The 27772-nt window shown below is 38.6% G+C and overlaps 1 protein-coding gene across 1 annotated transcript; it reads left to right on the forward strand.

The window, feature by feature from the left end:
- On the forward strand, nt 1-27339 carry IRS2 (insulin receptor substrate 2). The gene is made up of 2 exons (XM_063459891.1): nt 1-3161; nt 25951-27339. The coding sequence occupies exons 1-2, from the start codon at nt 131-133 to the stop codon at nt 25953-25955; spliced, it is 3036 nt and encodes a 1011-aa protein (XP_063315961.1). The 5' UTR covers nt 1-130; the 3' UTR covers nt 25956-27339.
- The last annotated feature ends 433 nt before the right edge of the window (nt 27340-27772 follow it).

The following is a 27772-nucleotide window of genomic DNA, read 5'->3' on the forward strand; positions in this document are numbered from 1 at the left end:
ATAAAAATATATATATTTTTAAAAGATCTCGGCTACAAATATATCAACCCCTAATCTTCCAGACTACTACCATTGCAAGTCTCATTTGGAATAGAGGTGAAGGGCATCTGGTTGGCAGGTTCCTAAAAGGATGGCCAGCCCCCCCACTACAGGGCAGTCTGGCTCTAATTTGAACCACAACAACAACAACAGCAGCAGCGTAAAGAAATGTGGCTACCTACGGAAACAGAAGCATGGCCACAAACGTTTTTTCGTGTTGCGTGAGCCTGGTGAGGGCTTCCCTGCTGCCAGACTTGAATATTATGAAAATGAAAAGAAGTGGAGAAGCAAAACTGCAGCAGCCAAGAGAGTTATATCTCTGGACAGTTGCCTTAACATCAACAAACGAGCAGACTCCAAGAACAAGTACCTGATTGCCCTCTATACTCGGGATGAGTATTTTGCTGTGGCAGCAGAGAGTGAGCAGGAGCAGGATAGTTGGTATCAGGCTCTCACAGAACTGCTTAGCACCGGCAGATTGGAAAGAGAGGGATCTGTATGTGCAGTTACAGGAGGTTGCTGCTGTCCAAGCAATGGCAGTTCTAGCAAGTTTTGCAGTACCCATTTGGGTCAAAGTGAAGACTCTAATTATGGCATGATAACACCCGCAAATGCCGCTTACAAGGAAATTTGGCAAGTAAATGTGAAACCCAGGGGCTTGGGTCAGATCAAGGGTATACTTGGACTGTATCGACTGTGTTTGTCTGCCCGCAGTATCAGCCTTTTACGTCCAAACAACGATACCCCTTCTGTGACACTGCAGTTATTGAATATTCGACGTTGTGGTCATTCAGAAAGCTACTTTTTTGTGGAAGTTGGCCGCTCTGCTTCCACTGGGTCAGGAGAGCTTTGGATGCAGGTTGATGACACCGTAGTGGCCCAAAGCATCCATGAGACGATTTTGGAGGCCATGAAAGCCATGGGGGATTTGGATGAATTCCGTCCCCGAAGTAAAAGTCAGTCTTCTAGCTCTAATCCCATCAGTGTGCCAGGTAGACGGCATCACCACAACCAACTGCCACCTAGTCAAACTGGCATAACTAGAAGAACCCGCACAGACACCCCACTGTCCTCCTCTGCTAATGTTGCTGCAAATTCTTCAAGACTCCGTACTGCCAGTGAAGGAGATAATCTAAGCACTAGGACACTTATAGGGAGTCCTTTAAGCCCCAGTATTTTACGTGCACCACTTAGCCGTTCACACACATTGAGCTGGGGGGGGCGACATGCAAAACTGGTTCCAGCTCCAGGACCTCTTCAACATAGCCGCTCAATATCAATGCCTGTTCCCCGCTCACCACCCCCTGCTACTAGCTCAACCAGCTTGTCATCTGGAAGCAGCAGTGGGCATGGTTCTGCGCCTGACCCATTGATCCCACAACGACCATCCAGTTGCACTGCTTCTGCATCTGGCTCACCTAGTGATACCGGATTCATGTCTCTGGATGAGTACAGCTCTAGTCCAGGTGAGCTTGCACGTACATATCTGAGCTACCGCAGTGGAACCCCAGATTCCTTTTCTAGCACTCCACCTCATCCAGCAGATCTGAATGGGTACATGTCAATGGACAGAACCTTACCAGGTGTCTGTACCTGTCTTGGTCGTCGGCTAGAAGGATCTGGGTCCGAGAAGTGTCCCAGGAAGAGGACTCACTCCCTGACCACCCCAGGAAGACAGAGTGTTTCAGTGCCTCAAGTTTCTTCTGCATCTCTTGATGAAGCCACCTTGATTCGTGCCACGTATAAAGGTAGCCAAGCTCTCCAGTCCTCCTCCCCAAAGATGGCATACCAGCCCTACCCAGAGGACTATGCAGATGTTGCGATTGGTCGTCAGGAGGACAATGGGTACATGCCAATGAATCATGGGGCAGGCATAGTTACAGCAGCACCAGATTATGTGCCTATGAGCCCTGCCAGTGTGTCTGCTCCTCAACAGATCTTGCAGCCCCGGACTCTTTGTTCTGAATCTATTGAAGCATCTCAGGAAGAATCCCCAGATGGTTATATGAGAATGTACTGTGGTCTCAAAGCAGGGCCAGTACCTGTGCACAACCAATTGTCTCCTGCTGAGCCACCTGCCTCCTTTACTCCTCCTGATTATTTCTCCATGCAGCCTAAACCCAGCTGTGTTTGCCAGGTTAACAGGGCACCTCAGCCACATATCCCTGCAGATGTTGAACCCTACGTAATGATGAGGTCCCCTATTTCCTCTTCTCCACATGGTAAAGCAGCCCGTCCCTCTCGACTTGCATTGCGCACTCTACCGAGCATGAGTGAGCACCCTCCAGAACCCCCCAGCCCTCCTGGTGGGGAATACATTCACATTTATTTTGGAGATACAAGATCTCAAGATTCATTGCCAATGCCTACCCCATCCACTCGGTCAGACTCTGCCCAGTTATCTACTAATGGCAGCCCAGCTTCTACTTCTTCTTCCAGTTCTGGGCCTCAAAGCTCTCCAATATCTGACTATATGAACCTGGATTTTGGGCCTTCTGACTCAAAGCCTAATGTTTGTTCTTCATTGCAACTTAACTCAGACTATACAGAGATGAGCCCAAGAAAAAGCTCCTCAAATTCATCCTCTAATGTATCTCCACCACCAGCTTCACCATTGCCTATTGCAAATGCTAGTTCTGGTGTACAGCATCTCACTTTGCTCATGGACAAGATATCTGATGGGTTTAGCTTGCACAGTCCACCCCCAGATCCTAATCGGGGTGCTAAACTAATTCGGGCAGACCCACAAGGAGGCCGTCGCCGTCACAGTTCTGAAACCTTCTCATCGACCACCCAAGTGACCCCTGTATCACCTTCCTTTGCACACAGTCCAAAGAGGCCCAGCTCTGCATCAGTGGAGAATGTGTCACTGAGGCCTAGCGAGACTTCTGAGGTTTCTGATTGTGGCAGTCCTATGTGCCGGGAGACCTCAGCTGGGTTCCAGAATGGACTTAACTACATTGCCATTGAGCTGTCACCAGAAGAACGTAGCCTGCTACTGCTAACACAAGCCTCATCCAGGGGACACTTGCCTGCCTTGGGCCTTGCCAGTTTGGACATTGGGTCTTACTCTAGCATTGATTTCCTTGGACATAGAATGAAGGGTGCCACCACTGTAAGAGGTGAGTGTAATAAAATAATGAAACCATTACATTTCTTTTACTAAACTGTGTTGGCAGCATAGCTTTGCAGGTTCCTGTGGTTGGTAATACGAACACAGTGAAACCTGATGTTCTATCACAAGAACATTCAGTTTGGGATCTGTACCTGCATATATCATGAGAACTTTGTAGACTTTTCAACTCAAGAACAGTGAAATGGTAAATGATAGGGGCTTCATTCAAACATAGAGCTCCTATGTTATTACACGCTGACCTATTATATTTAAAAACACAGGGAGACCAGAGTCCATTAAGTTGCCTAGCCAAATTTCATGTGTATTCTAGATAATAGTATAACTTAGTCCCCCCCCCCCCCCCCAATAAAGTTTATCAATGTATATTTTTATATTGCAAACCTGCTTGCTTATTTCAGTATCTCAGCTTAATACTCCATAAAACCAAAGTCATGCCTTTAAAAGTAGTGTAGTTAAATCATTTTTATATTATTCTAAACATGAGTGCCTTCTTATGTCAACGATTTATTTATGGAACTTGAACTACTGATGATCTTCCTGTGCTCCAAATAACTGCACTGATGAGAAAACAGCTGTGAAATAGTGACACGTCAAGCACATTATTTTTCTTCTGTCATAATAACTGTAGTGTATAGGTGGACAAAAGGTAAACCCCCAGCTGTTCCCATGATGCCTTGCCACCCTAAAGGAAGTTGTAGGACAAGGACAGCTGTGGTTCTACATGTTCCATCCTTGCAGTTGGAAAAAGATCTGCTTTCCAGAGGAGGTGGTAGGAGTGAATCTATTAAGGGGATTATTCACCAAACTACAAATCGGACTTGACTGAAATTTGTATCAAGCAATAAATTCAAGGCAGGCAATAAGTCAAGCTGCTATTTAGCGGAGGTGTAAAATTTTATTCAGGTCAACTGTTTTGACCTTTTTAGTCATTCAGAGTTGAATATGTTACAATTTGGCTTTAAAACCCTGCCTGTGTGAAATTTTATTTTATATATATATATATATATATATATATATATATATATATATATAATTTTTTAAAAAAAGGTTTTCTCGAATAAAAAAGGACAGAAAGATAAAATTACAAATGCTCTGCTTTTATTGATATTGGATAGTTTGATTTTGTAAACTTGAAAGCGAGACCATTCACATGACTCTTCAACATATCTTAATTTATGTTGTGTGTTTTAAATCATGTGTAATACAAAATATTGTTATCAATTTATTATGAATTGTATGCTTGTGTAGACTTTCCATTAATGTTAATTTTTTAATTTCACTGATCCTGCTGATTTCCTTAGTTTGTTGTGTTTTACTTTGTGTTTAAGGCACACTATTGGCACCCAGACCAGTTCAGTACATTGAAGTGGTCTAGGTGCAGTGACCTTGTCACACTTAGTCCTGCAATGCAAATCATTGCAGTTTTAGAGAACCTGCAACAATTACCTTGCAGGACTAAGACTGCCTCGACTGACTGTCTACCAGACAGCCACTAGAGGAGCCTCCTGCTTTTTAGGTGAATTTAGGTCGCTTAACTGACTCTGGACATCCAACATCAGTTAAATCCACATAGAAAAGTATTGAAGCAATGCTTTCCTATGGGAAGGGGCCTAATATGCTTGACGCGCATGCACATTAGCCCCCCACCCCATCAGAGGAGGTGGAGCATCGAGAAAATTCAGACCACTCAAACTCCAAATTCAAGAAAGAAGCAATTCACTCTTTGTGACAGTAACAGAGCTACACATCGTTTTAGCTAAGAACCAGAAAGGGAGCATAGAACATTCCACCCTTTCTCAAAGAGACAGAGGTCACTCTCCTCTGAGATCAGCTCAACCCTGCTGCCTAGATGTGCCAACAGGGGTGTGTATAGATTTAATGTATATATTTCTAAATTGTGTGTGTATGTATATATATTCCCCTTTAGCCAGTCCCAAGGTTAAGGAGAAAAAAACCTTCTGACATGACAGTCCTGATATGTCATTTCTGTTTGAAAAGGTTACGAACTGACAAGTGTTGAAAATGCATTTTGCAGGGCAGTATTAACTTTTATGTAATGTATAATGTGAATTTTCCATAACCTTTTTTCCCTTTAGAGTGGAAATGCATGATATTGCATGACTTTTGTTTTTGAGCGAGAGGGGAGAGGGGCGGCGTTTTTTTTGTTTACACCATACTTGGAGCATTTCAATTATGTCATAACTATTGTCAAATAAACAAGATAGATTTTATGTGCTATTTATATAATAGCCCCCAAGTTTGATTTCGAAGAACAAACTACGTATGTGGCATTTTATCTCAGGACTCCCAGCTGTATTCGAATTTGTGAATCAGACTGTACATTATATGCCAAGGCTTCACACTGGTAATCACTGCATAATCACAGCTGATTGGGAAAGCTTGTGCAGTTGTAACCAGAGGCAACATGTTAAATAAAGTCTCCATTGTATAAGATCCAGTGTAAATAATGTGCGTATACCCTGTTCAGTTCCCGTAAGTCACTTGGAACATACCGTACATCATTTTCAGGACGTTTTTATAAAGCGGTGTAACATGTTTGGAGCAGGTTACATAAAGAGTACACATAAACTTCGGAAACGTCATAATCCCCTTTTGTGTTGAAAAAGGTTAGATAAACAGCCTATGATTACACACATTGAGGTGAAAGCGTGGGTAACCAGTTAGCCCAATCATCCAGTTTCCATCACATTATGACACTGTTAATTGTTACCACGTTTTAAGGAGGTTTATGAAAGCTTTCTTTCTGTAGAAAGGAAGTGGGTGTTTTGAGATAGTTGGGCCAGCAATGCGTCTACCATTCAGGAGATCAGCTAACAGTCTATTAAGGATTAGCCAAGAATGGAGAGATCATCATTGTTATATTTTTTTTTTTTTTTTTTTTTTTCATTTCCTTCAATGTTTTGTATAAGATTTTATTTGCACCATGTCTAAAGGGATCTTTTTCTGTTTTACAACCTTTTGGTTTAATGACATTTTCTATTATACTAGCAGTTTTTAAATAATATACATTTTATAAAAATGCTTTAATAAAACCACACACACATACTTTAGAACTTTAATGAGCCAAATGAGGGCAGCAGTCTTCTCTTAGGGACATGACTAGGCCTGGTCTCTATATTTGCCTCTATTTTAGGCTCTGGGCTGGGAAAGCTGATGTTTCATTGAAAAGCAGCATCACTAGATGTTAACTATTCCTGTGCTTCAGTGTTTACTCCCATCCTATGGTGTTTAGTTGTCCCCGAGGCATTCAGTAGTAACACTGTCTGTCCTAAAGGATTATGCAGTTATCAATTGTATCCTTCACCAATGGCATAGCATTCCACGTTTGTCCACACCAGTATCAATCTCTCCAAAGGAATTGCAATTATATCTCCACATGTGTTCATACTCACATGCAGAACCCTAACTATATAAAGTACAGATATGCATATACCGTATTTATTCGAGTATAACGCGCACACGTGTATAACGCGCACCCCTAATTTTCGATTAAAAATCAGTATAAAATGTTATACCGATTTTTAATCTAAAATTAGGGTGCTTGTTATACTCGAATAAATAATACCGACCGCCGGGCTCATTACAAGCCCGGCGGTCCTAGGGGGGTGGGCAGCAAGCGTTTACTCACCTCCGTGCAGCTCCTCCAGCTTCCCAGTGTAAATCTCGCGAGACCCGCGGCCAGCTCTGACGACGTCAGAGCTGGCCGCGGGTCTCACGAGATTTACACTGGGAAGCTGGAGGAGCTGCACGGAGGTGAGTAAACGCTTGCTGCCCACCCCCCCAGGACCGCCGGGCTTGTAATGAGCCCGGCGGTCCTGGAAGGTATATTTATTCGAGTATAACGCGCACCCTTAATTTTAAATTAAAAATCGGTTAAAAAAAATGCGCGTTATACTCGAATAAATACGGTACATTTGCGTTAATATTTGAATCAATATCAAACCTATCTAAAATAAAAAAATTTACCAGCTGGTGTGATAAAGTATATTGGTTATGTACATAGAAGTGCATAGAATTGGCTGGGCCTTGGGCATCATGGTCTTGAGACTAGCACAAGCTTACACCTTGTATAGAAGAAACGGCAATATTTGCTTTTGGCCCAAAACATGCCTCTGGTGGCCATCCAACAGACCACCAATACTGCTGGTTCCAATTGTAGATCCTTCAATTTTCTAAGGACTACTCAGAATAATGCTGAACACCGTTAATGCACAAAGAGAAGCATTTGAGTCAATACTTCTTCTAGACAAGCATTCACGCACCATATGTCTAGTTAGCGATCTTACATTGTGCTGCATTGAGAAGACTGTTTTGGCATTGGATACTATATTAGAGTTTAATGGTTTTTATTTAACATTTTTAGTAAAGGGAGCCCCAAATCTAAACTAAACAGAGGATCAGATTGTCAAACAAAATATATGTATTCTATTTTTATTTGAGATCCTTAAATATGAGAGTAATTGATTGGAAGATTTTCTCCTGAGAGGTTTTGGAAATGTTTTTTTTTTCTTTTTTTTTTTTCTTCAGTTGTAGGAAATCACTTGTTCGTATCAGTCAGACCTGGTCAAAATCGCATAGTTATAAGAGTAGGCTTAAAAAAAAATTCAGTCAGGATTATTTTCCAAATTGAGAATTCAAAGTGAACTTTAAAGTTAAGGTTAAAGTAGCCAAACTAGAAAAATGCGACTTCAGTTTGGCTGCTATGGCCTTACATTTGAAATTCAAAAATGGTGACACTGAACATATTATTATGCTTGTTCTATAATTCAGAACTTTTTAAGACTCAACACCCCTATGTTTTTAAAAATAAAAATGTCCATCACGTACATTGACTTCATGGGGATTATATGATATAGGCCAACAGCTGAAGAGTTAAAGTCAGCACACAGTGTGACAATTGGTGATCAAAGTGGATAACTATAATGTGTATTGCAAAATATGTGAGCTAGTGTAATCCAGCTAATGGCAGGCCTCAAATAACCTCAGAGACTAGGTAGAAAATCCTCTGATCTTCTGACGAGATTGAGCTGCTATATGTTTGTCTGTGAGAACAGGAATCCATTGAAACTATTCCTTGTGTTAACCAAGCTCTCTGAAGCTTCAGAGATTGGTGTGGAGAATTTGGTCAGTGCAGAATTTGGCATTTCATTAATTCACCAACTCTATTATCCACGAGAAATGGCCAGGTCACTGAGACGTATCCTTCATGCCTGTGTTTGCATTCTTACGCCAACAAGGCTTCCAACACATTTGACACTATGTGGCTGCTTACTGTACATATGCATGTAAATGCAGGCATTGTTTAAGCTTTGCAGATATATTTGGAATAAATGCTAAAACAAGCTAAAAAAAGGCCAGATATAGGCAGGATGGATTTACATACCAGGTGCCTATAGGTACAGACTTCAAAGGCACCCAACGAAACAAAAAAGACAGATCAAGTAAGTTTAATCAATGTACTAGCTGGACATTGCTTTCAATGTCCAGAGCCATGTAATATTGGCACTCGTAATATCTACCAAAGATAGCCAGCACACAGATGGGCTTGTTCACTAAACACCACATTTTAATAAATTAAAAACCAAATCGCAAAACTTTTACTAAAATAACTTCCTAATCAGTGACTATAACTGAGTGGGATTTTTTTTTTAATGATTTTACAAATCATCAGTTTTGCCTATTTTAGTTACCGGTAGTTATTGCTTGCTACAATCCAGATACCAAGGACATTGTAAATATGCAGGCAATGAGGAAAACCAAATCTAAGCATGGGTCAGTATGGCTCTATGGCCCTTCAGGAAAGCAGTTCAAGAGACAACACTGCTGCATATAAATCATAACACTCTATGACAGTATTCAAATGATTCTAAAGAATGACACTGAATGAAAACATGAGTGTGAATGCACTCTCTCTCTCACATGACATGAGAAGAAAACAGTTAATCAGCTGCTTGCCTCTATAACAGGAATGTACAGGATAATGTGAGAATGCAATGAAAGTAAAACAGGGGAAAATACAAAATCTTGTATTGAGTTTGTCTGCTAACCACACAAAAACCCTGCATAATATAGATTAGATGTTGTTCCTTAGTATTTTCTCTTGGGAAAACATAGCAGAGCTTTTCATGAGCTATAATGACACACGGCAGTTAAACGTACTTGGACCGCATTAAAACTTTGGCAAGAAATTTCAAATTAACTGACTCTAATCTCTACAGCTTGCTACAGATTGTTATAAGATTGTGTTGCGATCTTGCTCCGTAACATTTTGTACTGGGCAGCGTAATCCCATATTCCTTTCCTCTCCAGGCATTTGGAATACGATTTGGTATCTTAAAATCATAACAACAACATGCCCTTATATAGCACCTTTCTACTCAAACTCAGGCAATGCATTCGTAAGACATGGAAACATCCTTTTCATGGTGCGTTATGACACTTCTCTGATTTTTATCTCATAGTAAAAACGGTTGTATTCAAAATGTTGACTGTAGAAGAAAATTACCTTCACGTGCAAGTTGATATTTATATATCGTAGAGTTGTATGCAGTGCACTCTGATTAGAACTAGTTTAGAAACTCGTGTGTAGGTCTACAATCATGTGAAAGTTGAGCACCAACATTGCATAATGCTAGTGTAGCATCATAACTGTATTGTTATTCAATATGTAACCTGTGGAAGATTTATTGAGTGTAAAGAGTTGTCATCTGAGTTTTCAAACTTGTCACCCCCATGATAAAGTTGCTCCACCGAATCTATAATTCAGTAAGGAATGTTCAAAGCAAACCTTGACATAAAAGGTGTGTATTATCAATGGGCCATTTGTTACAAGATGGCAGATTATAGAATCTACCTGTTGATTAAGCATGCCATTTTCTTTCTAAAGAAGCTATAATCTAAAGGCATGCATTGTGTGGGGTGTCACATTTTATTGACAGTGGCTCATATAATGCTCCAATTATTGTTAGTTATGTTTTATATAATCCTCTGTCCACAAAAAGATTAAGATTGCAGAGCTCAATAAAGGGTCTTGTGAACCCTTTTTTTTTTTTTTTTTTTTTTGATTGATAGGTGTGCCCAAGCACTCCCTAATGCAATTATGATTCTTTCCACACTGATAACCTTTAAGATGCCTTCCTGAACTTTTCAATCATATTACTTGCTCTATATTGAGTATGAATATTAAGATTTATTTATTTATTTATTTAATTTCTTTCATGATCGTTCCAGAGTAATTCTAGATGTAAAAACAGATGGCCTTTTATTGTAATAATGCTCACACCCCAATGTGCTACCCTCACTTATGATTGATTTATTGCATTTGTGATTCATCTAGCCTTGCAGTTATATAAAAATGGTTAAATGCTGTTTTTAACAGAGTCACACACAAACCTTCCTATCTGATGGTTAAATCTGTGCACAAGGAATTGCCCGCTGAGCCTGTCAGTGAGTTCAGTCAGCCAGGTTTGGGACACATGTTAATCTGCCTTGCAGGAAAACATGTGACTTTATTTTCATTCTTGCACAAGTTAAGTGAATCAGTAATTTAGCAGTACTAGTAACTTAACCATTCTGGTTTAGCTTGTACACTCTTGTTATGGCAGAAAGATTCTGATGTATCTCGACTCTAGCATTTATCAGACTTAAAGGATCACTATAATGTCAGGAAAACAAAGCGGTTATCCTGACAGTATAGTGCCCTAAGGGTGCCCCCATCCTCAGGGTCCCCCTCCCGTGGCGCTGAAGTGCTTAAAACCCCTTCCGCAACTTACCTTATTCCAGCGCCGGGCTCCATCGGTGCTGGTGACCTCTCCTCCCCCGCCGACGTCAGCTCCTGAGTGGAGCAGAATGCGCATGCATGGCAAGAGCAGCGCGCACATTCTATCAGTCCATAGGAAAGCATTTCTCAATGCTTTCTTATTAACGCTCTGCGCGATGGATGCAAAATTCGCATCCAGCATCGCAGATGCGCCTCTAGCGGCTGTCAGGAAGACAGCCACTAGAGGTTGGCTTAACCCCTAATGTAAACAGCAGTTTCTCTGAAACTGCTATGTTTACATCTGAAGGGTTAAAACCTGAGGGACCTGGCACCCAGACCACTTCATTGAGCTGAAGTGGTCTGGGTGACTATAGTGTCCCTTTAAATGTAATTTTTTTTTCTTTTCGTTTTATAGTCAAACTATTCAAATAGTATTTTTCATTGCATGACCGAATGTAAACATATTTTGTAGAATCTCAGTTGAACAAAATAATGTATCTGCATCTTTTAATATCCTTTGCATGCTAACAATCTCAAAGGGCAATTTCACAACCATTACCTTTGCATGCTAACAATCTCAAAGGACGATTTCACCACCATTATTGTGTGTCTGCCTCTTTACCTAGTTCTTCTTTCTTTCTTTTTTTCTTTCCTCTTTGACAGATCAAGAAAATGCACACTTTCAAATATGCGTATTAAGACAAAGAGAATGCGTTTACCTTTAACACACTCCACCCACGGGCTGTATACCTCCTCAAGCAGAAGGTGGCCCTCTGCAGTAGTTCTCATGCTGAAATCTGCTTTGCAATTAGTTTCAAGGCAAAAAATTATTATTCTACTTTTTGAACAGTTTGTAGTATCGAAAGTCCTGAATCACAAGGGAATTCCCTTTTTCATTAAAGCTGTTTTTTTTTTGTTTTTTTTTAACGCCTTAAGGACCAAACTTCTGGAATCAAAGGGAATCATGACATGTCACACATGTCATGTGTCCTTAAGGGGTTAAAGCTTTTTGTATTAAGCTTTTGACTCCAGTCATAACTTTGCTCTTGGTCTTTGCAGCAGCGCTACGGAATTTACTGGCGCTTTATAAATAATAATAATAATAATAATGGCAGCTTACAAAATGTTAATTATCACATCGCAAATATAGGACTCGGAACTAATATAGCTTAAGTGTCAGACGTGTGTGTGTGTATTATGTATATATAAATATAATATAAATTTTTTGTTTTGACTCTGATAGTCATGCTGTTCCTATGGCGACATAGACTAGTTTAACAGAAATCGTTTTTGATTATGCTGAATGGAATGTTTTGTTCACAAGTGAACCAGGAACAGTTGTTGCTTAGGGCTGAGGAAGTGCTTAGTTTGATGATTTACCTCTGATTACTTCCAAGATAGCAAGGCCAGCTCACATTCACTTCTTCAGTGTGTGTAAACCGCTTAAAGAATATAAATAATAAAAAAAAAAAATCCAAGGTACTTTTTGCATGAAGAATAATGCTCTAGTGTTTTGTGACTGTTTAATGGAGACTCCAAACACTGATACAGCATATGCTCCTTATGAGTTATGATTCAACTAGCTCCTTGTTGTCATACAGAAAACAATGTAAAATAATGAACTGTTTCTGATGGAGGAAAACAATCCTCTTTTTTTTTTTTTTTTTCTACGTTTTAAAAATTCATTGAGAATTTGCTGCTGCTCTTGTGAAGTTCCTTAAACGTGAGAATGTTGAAGCAGGGCAGCATTGTACATTGAATGATTCATAACTTTCCTTTAGAATATGACAAGCTGATTCTCCTAACTGACTTGCAAGGAATGCGGGCTGGTCTTGACATGAACAGCATTTCAAAGAGAGAGACGACACATAAACTATAGCAAGTATAGGCTTCAAAGGGCAGCCAGGAGGTCACTTCACATAATACAACCATATGGTAAATAGCCAGCTGAAGGGGGAAACTTCCATACAGGTTCTTATTGTACCCATTAACTCTTTGTTGTTTCAGTGATGGCAAAGAAAAATAAAGCTACATTTTATCAGACTTTTCTCACTTTGTCACATGGAGTAAAATAGTGATTTTGTACCCAGATCCATCAACATTAACTAAAACCACTGTATAATGTAACCGTTGGTGATTATAAATAGCTCTAACAAAGATGAAGGCAGCGGCTGCCCTTAAAAGACCCCAGGCTTTGCCTGTGAGTTCAGGATTAGAGTGGGTGTTGACGCTCAGCATGTGCACATTGCCAAATTGTATTCAAGGTCAGGGGAAGTCTGAATGAAGTGAGCTAATAATCTGTTTTATTGGGAGACCAAAGGTACTACCTTTCAAAGCACATATTATGTATGAGCAGATGGAAGGACCACAGTGTTTAGTGGGGTTTATATGTTATGTAAAGGAAACGTAAAAAATTACTAATAAAATAAACACACAGGAACACAACACACAGAGGAAGGCTGTGGCTTTTACTGAAAGGAATTTAAAAACATCTTTAACTTCAAATATGTTACTTACAACACAATTGTATAACTAATCATATCATATTTAACACCCGGAGGAAAACACCACATTGCGGCCTTTTAATAGCCCATATAACACCATATACTATTTTTACCTCACCACTCCTCCCCCCTAAAATTTATCTAGACAGGCACATCAACATTCCAAATAAAATTTTTATAAAATTTACATAAGTGTGGGAGAGAGGGAAACTGCATAAACTTTAAATTTATAGGGTATTTATGGCGGGCTGTGAGATTTACCTAATTGACTGCCGCTTATAGAGCCCCATTGCCTGCTCAAAAACAGCACAAAGCAAAGGTCCCTGGCTCCCAGCCAATAGAGAAGCGCTGCAGCAGCATGAGCCAAACTGCTCAGGCCGCGCTGTGACAGCTCATCCAGGTAGCTGCACCCAGCAAACCCAGAAAAAAACAGAGGGGTGTACTATTGACCCCTCAATTCCTTCCAAACACAAACCGACATTGGTCCCTAGACATGGGGTTGTCAACCCCTTTACATAAAGTAGGAAACGTAGCGTGGTCAAGGAACTGAAGGTAAGTCGTGTAGCGTTTCATTGGGAAAACAGAACAAGAACAGTAAAACTGCTACGTGTTTATTATTTTTGTGACACCGCAAAACCCAGGCTTAGAGAATCGTATAAGCAGTAATTTACATTTCTCTAAAACCACATGCATGTTATCATTGTGCAAGAATTGTCAGGTTAGTGATAGCTGCAAAGACATAAATTATCAGAGTAATGTTTATTGAAGGCCTTTGGCATTTTGCTTTGTATACCTTTGTTCTATATGAAAAGAATGTTTATAACAAACACGGCTAATAAGAGTTCCATAAGTTCAGCGTCTAGAACCGTAGTTTCTCATATCCATCTGTGCTTTATATTTGGTCTATATATTTAAGAAAAAACTACTGTAAAACTTGTTTTTGTTTGCTTCCTTCCTTCTCTATTCCATGTGTGTAAACGAGAACAGTGACTCAGACATGTAATATAATATATTAATATGGCAGGCAACAATGAACTACACAGTATGTGGCATTTTTCTTTGTGTGCTAATAATTTAATAATCACACTGTCTTGCAAATGTGTCTACCTTCTTTTGACAATGCTGTGTCTTGAAAAGAAAGCTGTTTGCTACAGAACTCTCACCATATTCAGATAAAAGGAAACATTTTCGAATCTTGTTTTATAGTTTGTTCCATAATATGCATTTTTGTTCTTGATTTTTCTAAAGGAACAGTAGCTTGCAGTTTGTCCTTGACCCATGAAAGGTGGGGGAGAGGGGGGGATTTTGCCAGAGTTTTAATAGCCTTTGCTGTAATCAAACATAATTGATAAACTGACTGTCCATTACCCACAAGCTCTCATATTAAGGTAGTTGTCTCTTTGGATATTGTGTGGATCCTGATAGTTCTTGTGAATGAAAAGAGACGGGTTGCTGTTGTTTACATTTTGTTGGTAAACCCCTTTCCCTATCTTCCAAGAGAGCACTTCCTTTCTTGGCAGATGGCAGCCTCAAGGCCCTGCACCTGCCATGACAAGCAAGACACACTAATAATCTACCCCAGCGCTGCTGTTTACAATAGGCTAATGATTGCATGCCATCTGCCTCACAGTTACAATACAAAATAGGAGCAAAGATTTCTCCTTCAATGGGGGAATGCCATTTTTTTTTTTTTTATTATTATTTTTTTTTTTTTTAAGAGACGACAAGCAAGATCAAAGTTTGGGGGGGAAAACTTGATTCATAGGTGCTTTGCCTGAGTTTAGAGATCTGAGTTGTTGACATTCATTTGACAGTTACCTAACCATTAAGAAAAATATCTCACACATTTAAAAACAAAAAAATAAAATGTTTTCTTGCTTCCACAGTGAATGCATTTTGAGGGTTTATTTGTTGATTATAAATGTTTGCCCATTGTGTGTTAAGTTCATTTCTTCATTTTCGTGTTGTGCTCTATAGTCCTAATCAAGCAGTAAATTAAACAGGAATATGCAATAGACATGGGTTTATTGTACTAGGTTGTTGTTTTTTAGCTAAATTGCAGTTCAAGGAGATCTGTAGTAGTGACTTGCAGGCTGGAATGTGTGATCTTGTTAAACGGGTTCAAAGGACTTAACCCTCTGAGTGCTAGGGAGTTGAGCAATCTGTTTCATGAGAGAGTGTTGATCACCTCTAGCACGATAAAAAAAGAAAAGAACTATAACAATACTTTTGTTCTAAAATAGTTTGAATTCTTGAAAAACCTGTTCCGCTCTCTAATAGTTAATTTCTGATTTCTACATTTAAGATCATTTTGTTGTTGACTGGTGCCTTTAGGTATTGTTTTTCAAGTAATTATGGACATGACTTGCTGAAGCCATATGCCTGGAAAACCATTTTATTTAAACGAACCAGGTCCAACTATTTTAGCAAAAGCTATATAAATCTAGGTAGCAGAGCATCACGTACAGAGTCCCTTTTAGGGTATTTGCTTTCCTATGTATGTGGCACGTGATACAAATGATCTTGTTAAAAGAGAGAATGTAGCTTAACTCTTCAGAGAACTGGGTAGAACAAAATTATCTTTGCCTGTGAGCACTACATCAGCCATAATACCTAAGTCTCCCGAGAATGTCTACCACTCTCTGATAAACAGCCTATTTTGGGTCCAGTGACCTGCAATCCCTCATTTCCAGCCCAGTGTTTCACTCCTTGACGACAATAGAGCAAAGAAGGATTAAGATCACACAGAGCCCCAAGCAGGTTGCTGGTTTGGAACGCACTCTTCATTCTTCAACTAGAGATGGTGAATGGGGACAAACAAATGTATAGTTCTGTGCCTAGGTAGATGTGTAACTGTAAGGTAATTATTAATCCTGCTCTGCAATGGTGAAAATATCTGATGAAGGTTCCTAATTGTCTGTGTGGCTATTATGCTCTTGTGCAACCATATAACCAATATCAACCACAGTTATTGTTTGGTGCTGTACATTATAGTGTGCTTAATGTTTGCTATAATTGCTTTGTCTTTCAGTTTTATAAGCACAAGTCAACCGCATATGTGATAGAGGCCCAGTTATAATTTTGGAATCTTACTAGTCCGTTGATAGAACTTTGAGTTCCTTGATATAAGCCAAGATGTCCTTGCTATATTAAAAGAAAACTCTGCCCAAAGATCACCCAGAGTTTGCACTGTATTAAGAAGGATTACATGACGCATAGGATTAGACATTGTTGAGCAGCTTGTTTTAATGGAAAGGGTCAGAGATGGTGGCTTTAGTGTAATGCCAAACTGGCTGATACCAGTATCAACAGGGAAAGTTTATTGCCACTCACGGGACATATGTAAACAAATCTCCTTTGTAAGCCGGTTATATGTCACCTGTTACTTCCTTCTTTTTATCAATAGTCAATGCCACTATCACATTGATGTAAGGCAGGAATGCCAACATTGACGATATATTTCATGAAGCAGTTTGCATTTCATGCCGTGTTACCTTCATGCAAGGATATGACATGCTCACCCCTCACATAAGGAAATATTGCTTTGAAGCATACAGTGTAATTAAGCTCTGAAAACCTTTAACAGGAAATGATATAATGGCATCTAAATATAATTCAATCAAGCAGCCATGCGTGTAACACAGAAAACGTGCGTAAAATGTTGATTTCACATACAGTCATCTTGTATCTCTGACAGAATATAGTGATTTTGCTGTAATCATATTTTAGAAAATAGGCACAGAGTTCCCTTTAATACCACTGCTAGTATACAGTCTATCGCTTATAAGAAAAACAAGTTCTCCACTCTACATTGTAGCTAAAGAGGATGCATGTGGTTACAAGAAGGTGTATATAAAATAACACAAAGGTAAGACAGACTATATAGTGTCAGTAAAGGTAATTATGACCAAATTAATTGATTGCTTTTGCTTGGGCTTCCTATTTAACTGTTTGGAGATTGGCTATTTGATATGGTCTTGTTTTCGCAGAGAGGCTTTAAGTGGTGTCCGCAGTAGAATTGCTCGTTCTGGATTGAGGTGTGTACTTTGAAGGTTACTGTAGGGTATCTTCCGTATCCATTCAGCACCTGTTGGTTGTGTAAATGAAAAGCTTCCGTTTACACTTCTCATCTGTTCTATTTGCACCTGAAGCAAACAAACAGGAACACTGGATAATGTTGTTTACTGGTAAAGTTTAAAGTGTTGATCGACACTAGAGTAGTTTGATATGTTAAATGGGAAGAAATGTAAAAATTAAACAATTAAATAAAAAAAAACACAATGTAAAGACACTAGAGTAGTCTAGTGTGTGTATATAATAATATAGAAATATCACTGTTAATAACATTTCAATATGGATCTACCCACAAAACCAATAAAATTCTCGAAAGGGCATAAAACCAGTATGTGGCTTTGTATACAATACAATAATTTTGCAGCAGTTTTAAGATAATTTTTTAATTGTAGTTTTACCAACCAACCCACTAGTGTATATTTGGAGAACTTCGTAACCTTTCCAGTGTTTTCTGTTTTTTTCTGCACCAGTTACACAACATTTTCTATATGTCCCGAGGAAGAAACTTTAGTTGTCTTGAATTGTTTAAATAAACTGAACATAATTCAAGACTAGTTTTGTCAAGGTATTTCTGCTTTGTGGCAGTTAAGTGGTATCAAAGAGATCTTTAAAAGTTATAAGCTTAAATGATCAACCAATCAGGAAGAGGGAGCGTCAGTCTGAAAACATTCACATTCCAAGCATAAGAAAGCGGCCATAAAAGTGCAATTTGTTTAATGTTTTTTTTTTTTCCAGTAATATTTTTTTTATTTTTTTTATTAATTAGAAAACAGCAGACGTGTGTAATGTTATGATTGTGAGGTTGTAGACATATACAATAATTATATAACATCAATATGATATAGTACAATATGCTTTATAGATACATACCAAAAACAAAAAAAAACTCTTAGCCAGTCGGAGACATTGTTCAAGTGAAATTAACAGAAGGTCCCAGCTGGTATGTGATGGAAAAAAAAGGATGTCATCAATATAAGCTTGGTGATAGTGCCTTGGTAATCATATAAGCCATAGATGGTAGATAACTACAATATTGTGAAAGTAAGAGGGAAAAGACCATAGCCTGGTGATTCTTTAAATTTTAATTTGATTGAGACTTGGCAATAGGGTTATAGTTGGGATATCTGTGTTACGATTGAACACTGGCATTCATTTCAAAATTTAATTTATGAAAAGCTGTATTCCTAACACTACATGAACACTCGGCTCGCCTCCCCAAGTTATGTAAAGGGTTAAATAACCCTTAAACCACTTTCCTGATTCCACTGGTGTAAGCTGATTTTGGGAACCCTATGCGCGTGATTCCTGAAATTCAGCTTCGTTTCAAGAGTGGAGCTGTCATTTTTCACTGAGCACCTTTAGTCACTTGGATTAAGCTTGTAAAATTCCATTGGTGTACACTGGTCTTTAACACTCTCTTACTTTATTTAATGGGAGGATGTTTAAAAGGGCAGATTAAATGCATGTTTGCATTATGCTACAGTCTCTGTCCGTTATTCTACTTGCGTATGCAGATTAACATTTGCTTGTCTTTGTTTGAGGGAATCTCCCTGTGTACACATAGAAAAGTCCAGAGTGCTCAAATGAGCATTGCTAAACCTTTCATGACCACGTCATTAGCTGTATTAATGATGTCAAATTTCATATCATGTTGATTTAAATGTCACAATATGTGAAAAATAAACAGACAACCGTGGGACAGTAAACTCCTACAGTAAATATTCATTCCAGTTCTTGCATGTAAAGAATTTAAACAGGAAGAAGTTATTTCCCTACTTGTCTTGTGTGACAGATGGAATACAGGGATGCAGAAGGTAGATGGTGGCAATTCACAATACCTTAACCTTTTCATTTCACGGAAGACACATACCCATATGGCCCATAAAGTACATACCTCTTCAGTGTGTTATACTAATTCTAATTACCAAAATCATACAGGACAACTATGTTTGTGCAATAAAAACAGAACTAAAGCATTTAAAAAAAACATTCTACTCTTTTATGTCAGAGACTGTTGGCCTATAAATGCTCTTGATTTTCTCACTATGCTGCTTTGTTGGACTATGCATTGTATATATAGCATGGTATTTGGTGTCCCCTTTCTCAGTCATCAACCAACTCCTCTGATGTGCTTAAACCTGGAGTACTTTTGACAGTTCCTAAACATTAGCGTCTCTGCTAATACCAATGAAGGTTGTCATCGCTGGACGTGGCTCGTATGTGTCGCAGCATAATTTGTAGAATTCCTGGAATCTGCACTTATAGGAGTTATTTTTTTAATTTTTTTAAGAGCTCTTTCTTGAACTTGTGAAGAAACTACAGCTCATGCAAAATGCAGATCTTTCACTGCCACACAGGTGATTTGGCCACTTTAAAACAAAGTTGTTTTCCTAGCACTATAGTGAACAACAATCCCCCGCATGTGGCGCTGAAAGGATTAAAACCCTTCTACAACTTACATGATTCCAGTGCCAATGTCCCGCGGCGCTCGGTCAGATTTAGCCTTCCGCTCTTCTTTTGCTGACGTCTACGGGGGGGACCTAATGCACACGTGTGGCGAGTGCTGTGCTCGCATTATGACTACCCCATAGGAAAGCATTGCTCAATGCTTTGCTATGGGGTTTTAGATGACGCTGGATGTCCTTTATGCAGAGCATGAGGCTGTCCAATGCCAGGTGACCAAAAGTCATCTAATCACTTGGAAGTGCTTCTAGTGGATTTCTGATAGACAGCCACTAGAGATGGAGTTAATCCTGCAAGGTAATTAATGCAGTTTATCAATAACTGCAATAACTAGAATTGCAGAGTTAAGGGGACAATGAGCTGGACTGGTCTGGGTGCTTATAGTGTCCCTTTAAACTATACTTTCCTTCTTTCTAATTGGTTTCATTGTTGCAGCAATGTTCTAATTATTATGTTGATGTTCTCATGTCCTCTTTAATTGGGTCAAATTACAAATAAAAATGAAAATTGATTGTCCAATGCGCTGGAAAATAGTGTATTTTTTGGTTTTGAGCTCAAGTACAATAGCAGCTGAAATGTACCGTATATACTCGAGTATAAGCCGACCCGAATATAAGCCGAGGCCCCTAATTTTACCCAAAAAAACTGGGAAAACTTATTGACTCGAGTATAAGACTAGGGTGGGAAATGCAGCAGCTGCTGGTAAATTTCTAAATAAAATTAGATCCTTAAAAAATTATATTAATTGAATATTTATTTACAGTGTGTGTATATAATGAATGCAGTGTGTGTGTATGAGAATGCAGTGTGTGTGTATGAGAATGCAGTGTGTATATGAGTTCAGTGTGTGTATATGAATGCAGTGTGTGTGTATGAGAATGCTGTGTGTATATGAGAATGCTGTGTGTATGAGTGCAGTGTGTGTGTATGAGTGTGTGTGTATGAATGCAGTGTGTGTGTATGAATGCAGTGTGTGTGTATGTATGAGAATGCTGTGTGTATGAATGCAGTGTGTGTGTGTGTGTATGAGTGCAGTGTGTGTATGAGTGCAGTGTGTGTATGAGTGCAGTGTGTGTGTATGAATGCAGTGTGTGTATGAATGCTGTGTGTGTATGAATGCAGTGTGTGTATGAATGCTGTGTGTGTATGAATGCTGTGTGTGTATGAATGCTGTGTGTGTATGAATGCTGTGTGTGTATGAGTGCAGTGTGTGTGTATGAGAATGCAGTGTGTGTGTGTATGAATGCAGTGTGTGTGTGTGTGTGTGTATGAATGCAGTGTGTGTGTAATGCAGAGTGTGATGCAGAGCCTTGGTGGGGGGTGGGCATTTTTATTTTTTAATTATTATTTTAATATTTTTTTTGCTTCATTACATTTTTGTATTATTATTTTTTATTTATTATTATTTTTTATTTTATTATTATTTTTATTTTATTATTATTGCTATAAATACATTTTTTCGTCCCCCCTCCCTGCTTGCTAGCTGGCCAGGGAGGGGGGCTCTCCTTCCCTGGTGGTCCAGTGGATGGGCACTGTGTAGGAGGGGGCTGTGGGGGCTGCAGAGAGATGTTACTTACCTGTCCTGCAGCTCCTGTCAGCTCTCTCCTCCTCCTCGGTCAGCTCCCAGTGTAAATCTCGCGAGAGCCGCGGCTCTCGCGAGATTTACACTGTGAGCTGACAGAAGAGCTGAACGGACCGGCGGAGGAGGAGAGAGCTGACAGGAGCTGCAGGAAAGGTAAGTAACATCTCTCTGCAGCCCCCACAGCCCCAGTCTGTATTATGGCAATGCAAATTGCCATAATACAGACTCTGACTCGAGTATAAGCCGAGTTGGGGTTTTTCAGCACAAAAAATGTGCTGAAAAACTCGGCTTATACTCGAGTATATACGGTAACTACATTTATGAACTGATAAAGGAATATGACTAGTGTTATTATTTTACTAGTGTAATTACATGCACAAAGAGTTATATACTATGTAGCAATATACATTTTTCAACAGAATTTATAGAATTTATAAGAAGGCATATATTACTTGCTGACCTTTGTCGAAACTGACCTGTGAGCATTTAATAATCAAAGAGAGAAAGTATGATTACTGTTTTCTGAAGCTATAACAAAAGAAAAGTGTTAGAAAATGCAAAATAGTAAGAGTTTCTAGACGAGCATTTTATTTTATATATGTATTGCATTGTAGAAACAAATGCTAATTTTTGGTAGGAAATAATATGTTTGCAGGGGACCTTATTATTCCTCCGTCATGTTTTTGCCTAGTATTGCATTTTGATGAGGTTTTGGGATGCTGTTCTGTTTTTGCAGACTTGCCTTGTTCCTCCATCATTGTAAACAAACAAAGCCTTGGAATTGTGCCCTAACCGGATCAGCATAGCTTTTTAGCATAAGCTGGAAACATGTCACCCTAACCTTCTTGCTGTAAATAGACCAGCATGATATGCAGACTTCTCTGACGTCGCAGAGCCCTTGAAGAAATGTAGTACAGTGCTAATTACCAACTAAAGATTACGAGACTTGCGTTTTTACACAAGAGGAGTATAACATATCTGGCCATTTTCATCTGGCAGCTGCTATGGAAATATTAGGCAGATTTCTATTTAATAGCATTGCTACGGTTTCTTTAGATACCGTAAGATGTTTGATTTTTGTTATTTTTGATAACTATGAACTGCAATGGGTATTGGATTTTTTTTTTTTTGTTTAATTTTACATTTTATGTTTAACTTTTATTTTTTTATAAACGTGTTTCTTTTTTGTTCTGTTTCTCACACAGCTGAGATTTCCCTCCTTGTCTTATTGACTAAGAATACATATATCCATAAACATAATGGAAACCACAGAAGTTAAATAGGTTGCTACCAGCAGCTGTTCTGTGCAATACAGAATAGCTTTGTTGCCAGCATTTTACCAAACAAAGATGGATGAGTTTCAGTAATCTTTTCCTATTACTTACAATGGAATCTATCTGGCCTATTCATTGAAATAGATGAGTCATGACAGGACTTTGTTTTAGGTGTGGGTTAGTGTGTTGGTGGCAAAGTAATATCTGGTTATTCTAGGCTAAAATATATGTTTCAAGCTATATTCTCAAGGCTGTTAAAGGGATTTTATGCCCAGAGAATAACGCAATTTATACATAAAACTGGTAATTGGCTGTAGTATTCTATTTATGCCCATGCTGTTATTAGCGTTAATTCAACTTAATAGTCACATATATTTAGAGACTTTATGTACAATAGCATCCCATGATCCTTGCAGAGACTATGCTGCAAAGTGTTTCCTATCACCTATATCAACCTAAATATACCTGCAGAGATTTTCAAATATTGCGACGCCTGTATGACCATCCCATCATTGAAAAATACCTCCTAACTTGGTGGGAAGGATAAAAAGAAAGTAGACAATTGATGCAATTTGTGTCACTGGCTCCACCAAAAGGTGCAGCCACACCAAGACAGGGGTCCATCCGTAGAATTCCCAGTCAAGCAGGCTGGCAACTGAGGGTAGACCATGTAGGGAGCTCAGTGCTCTCTGCACAGTTACATTGCCTCTCATGCTATGCCTGTTGGGGACATTTCCTTGGTGTCCCCAAAAGGGAACTAAGACGAAACGGCGGGAAAGGACCAAAAAAATCAGGAATGTCCTGTTGAAACATAGAAACATAGAATGTGACGGCAGATAAGAACCATTCGGCCCATTTAGTCTGCCCAATTTTCTAAATACTTTCATTAGTCCCTGGCCTTATCTTATAGTTAGGATAGCCTTATGCCTATCCCACACATGCTTAAACTCCTTTACTGTGTTAACCTCTACCACTTCAGCTGGAAGGCTATTCCATGCATCCACTACCCTCTCAGTAAAGTAATACTTCCTGATATTGTTTTTAAACCTTTGTCCCTCTAATTTAAGACTATGTCCTCTTGTTGTGGTAGTTTTTCTTCTTTTAAATATAGTCTCCTCCTTTACTGTGTTGATTCCCTTTATGTATTTAAATGTTTCTATCATATCCCCCCTGTCTCGTCTTTCCTCCAAGCTATACATGTTAAGATCCTTTAACCTTTCCTGGTAAGTTTTATCCTGCAATCCATTAACCAGTTTAGTAGTCCTTCTCTGAACTCTCTCTAAGGTATCAATATCCTTCTGAAGATACGGTCTCCAGTACTGCGTACAATACTCCAAGTGAGGTCTCACCAGTGTTCTGTACAATGGCATGAGCACTTCCCTCTTTCTACTGCTAATGCCTCTCCCTATACAACCAAGCATTCTGCTAGCACTTCCTGCTGCTCTATTACATTGTCTGCCTACCTTTAAGTCATCAGAAATAATCACCCCTAAATCCCTTTCCTCAGCTGTTGAGGTTAGGACTCTATCAAATATTCTGTACTCTGCCTTGGGTTTTTACGTACAAGATGCATTATCTTGCACTTATCCACATTAAATGTCAGTTGCCACAACTCTGACCATTTTTCTAGTTTACCTAAATCATTAGCCATCTGGCTTATCCCTCCTGGAACATCAACCCTGTTACATATCTTAGTATCACTAATAAAAATATTAAAGAGAATGGGTCCAAGTACAGATCCCTGAGGTACCCCACTGGTGACAAGCCCAAGCTTCGAATATACTCCATTGACTACAACCCTCTGTTGCCTGTAACTCAGCCACTGCCTTACCCATTCAACAATATTGGAATCCAAACTTAAAGATTGCAGTTTATTGATAAGCCTTGTATGTGCAACAGTGTCAAAAGCCTTACTGAAATCTAGGTAAGCAATGTCTACTGCACCACCCTGATCTTTTATTTTAGTTACCCAATCAAAAAAATCAATAAGATTAGTTTGGCATGATCTCCCTGAAGTAAATCCATGTTGTCGCTGATCTTGAAATCCATGTGTTTTTAGATGTTCAACAATCCTATCCTTTAACATGGTTTCCATCACTTTCCCCACTACTGAAGTAAGGCTTACTGGCCTATAGGACTCCTCCCTATTACCTTTCTTGTGAATGGGCACCACATTCGCCCACTTCCAATCTTCTGGGACTACGCCTGTTAACAATGATTGGTTAAATAAATCTGTTAATGGTTTTGTTAGTACACCACTAAGCTCTTTTAATAGCTTTGGGTGTATTCCATCAGGACAGTTGTAAAGCCTGGTTCAAAATCTACACAAACTTTCTGAAAGCAAATGAATTGTATGCTCACATACTCCCTTTTACCTCTAATAGCTTCTTAATTGTGTGGAAGATATCGAACTGCTTCTGTTAGCTTATGTGGCAGTTCCATTCTTCCATTCCATGCATAAAACTAACTTTCAAGTACCGAACAGAAGCTCTTGCTGTGCCCTCATAAAACAGATTATTGGATAAGGGCAAATTTTATTTGACTGGTTCATCATATAATTTACCTCCTTCATAGATAAGTTAGCATTTTCAAAAAGCATCCGCTGCACAGTTTGTTAGAGATCTGCTGTTAAGTCTTTGTCTTGAATATTGGGAATAAAGCATATATGAAATAATACTGAAACATACTAGATAAAATGTGAATGTATTTAAGGGGATTACAATATCATGGCGAAACTACATTAACCTCTATATAATGCACCAACGCTGTGTTCTATTCAGCTTGGGAAGATGATGATTTAAAATTATCCCTGGCTTTCCCATCCTGAAACTATATTTACATGGTATCCCTGTATGAACAAAAACTGCATCCTTTTCTTTAGTTTCTCTGCAATCAATAAAAAAATAACCCTACAACAGCAAGCGTTTAAAATGGTTTGTTTATAGGGCTATGCTTGGTATGCTATAAATCTGTCGATTTCAATAATTCAGGCAGTTTTCAATAATTGTTTCTCTTTATCTTTCTCAATATCATAATGATGATATTCTGCATTTGCCTAATTGAATTCTAACCACTTTTTGTTTTCTTTGTGTTTCTAGAATGAAGACAGTGACTCAAAATCTCACACTACAAAGAGAACGTTGGGCCTACATATTATGATCAGATGCTGCTAAAGTTTCACTTTTTTCCCGCTAAGGCGGCTTGGACTGTTCCCGCTCAGGTATATACTGTGGTTGAGATGGCATTAGAACGACTTTCGTGACAGAGACCTGCGTCAGTGCAGTTTGACGGCATTAATTTTATTTCTACCATTTTGATACACTTGACTTTAAACTTACAAATTCTTTCAAGTCCATAAGAAACACACAGCCAGAGCTATCATCAAACTTCTTCGTTTATTCTACTGTTGACTGGGAGATTGATGGACACCATATGAAGAAGAAACATATGGCATATTCTACTCTTAACATACTGTTTGTCCTACCTCAGTAAACAATAATAAAGCAAGAAAAATGGTTTTCGAACCTTGGGAGTATCATCGTAATGGGTATTGCTATTAACACTTACTGGCATTTTATGGATTAATAATAATTTTATTATTATATACATGTATGTATTTTATTTTATGTTTTTAATTTTAACTGTGCAATGACGTTTCTGGAGAACATCTTCAGCCTTATGAAACCATAACAAAAAGACTTTGTTGCTTGTCAGATCCAAATGATTAGGTACACAGTTTACTTAGATGATTGTCACACCAGTGTACCAAACGAAACAACGGCACTGTTTTTGAATTGTTATTTACATGGTTCAGATTTTCTATCTGAAAGTGGACCAAACATAATAAATGTGACTACTGGACAGGTTTTATTTCTTTCTCTTGAAAGCTGCACAACAAAAGAGTTGGACTAGCAGCTTTTTAAAACGCACACCAACAGACAGAAGTGTGATGTATGTCACTAACTTAAACAATTCAAAATATATGTACACTATCACCATGAAGAGATTTTATGTGTGTGTTCACAGATAATTTAATGTACTTTTTTGTATTATTATTATTTTTATTTTTTTTAAATAAAGGTACCTATTGAATAATGATTGTAATATACACAGAAATCAACTACATTGCTCCTAACCAAAAAAAATTCAATTTCTTTGTCAGAAAACAGAATATCCATCTTTGGCAACATGATTCTGAGCATACTAGGCTAGCTAATTTGCATGGTTCTTCCTGGCTGAACAAAGATGCCAACCATTTTCAAAGATGTCTTTATAGATTCCACTAGCTGCAGCAATGTCATAGGATGCCACATTCCCAAATGAGATGCACTTTCTTTTTTTCTTTTCAAACCAGAGAAGGAATATGGCTCATACATACACTAGTAGTGTGCTTTTGAAATATTTTAAGAAAAATAAAGGCAGTGAGTTTAATTCTACTCTTTCTGGAAAAAAATGTAAAAATAAATAAAAACACTGCAGTAACTATCGCAATTTGTATTGGATTTCGTTTTTTGTTTTTTTGGGTGAAACGATTCTTATAAAAATTGTATTGCAATAATAGTGAATATAAGAGGCTTTCCCCCATTTTATCAGGATCAGGACCCAAAGGGGAAAGCAAAGAGTAATGCACATACCTGTGGGAAAATGGCAAAAACTTTCCCTCTATAAACGAAATGTGTGTGGGGGGGTAGGCATGAATTCAGCTATTGTATTAGCTGTCCTAATACAAGGCAATTCTGGAATGTTTGCAGGTATGTCTATTTATTAAACAGATTTTCAAACATTGGGATTTCTATGTAATCTATTTCCTCCCCATTACCTGCACTGTACTAATGAGTCTATACAGCGAGGGCTGTTTTATGAAGGCCACAGAGCAATGGGACTGCAAGACCCTCTTCATAAGTCTCTTGATTTTACAAA

This window comes from Pelobates fuscus, chromosome 1, assembly GCF_036172605.1.
Source record: "Pelobates fuscus isolate aPelFus1 chromosome 1, aPelFus1.pri, whole genome shotgun sequence".
In the NCBI taxonomy this organism is placed as follows: domain Eukaryota; kingdom Metazoa; phylum Chordata; class Amphibia; order Anura; family Pelobatidae; genus Pelobates; species Pelobates fuscus.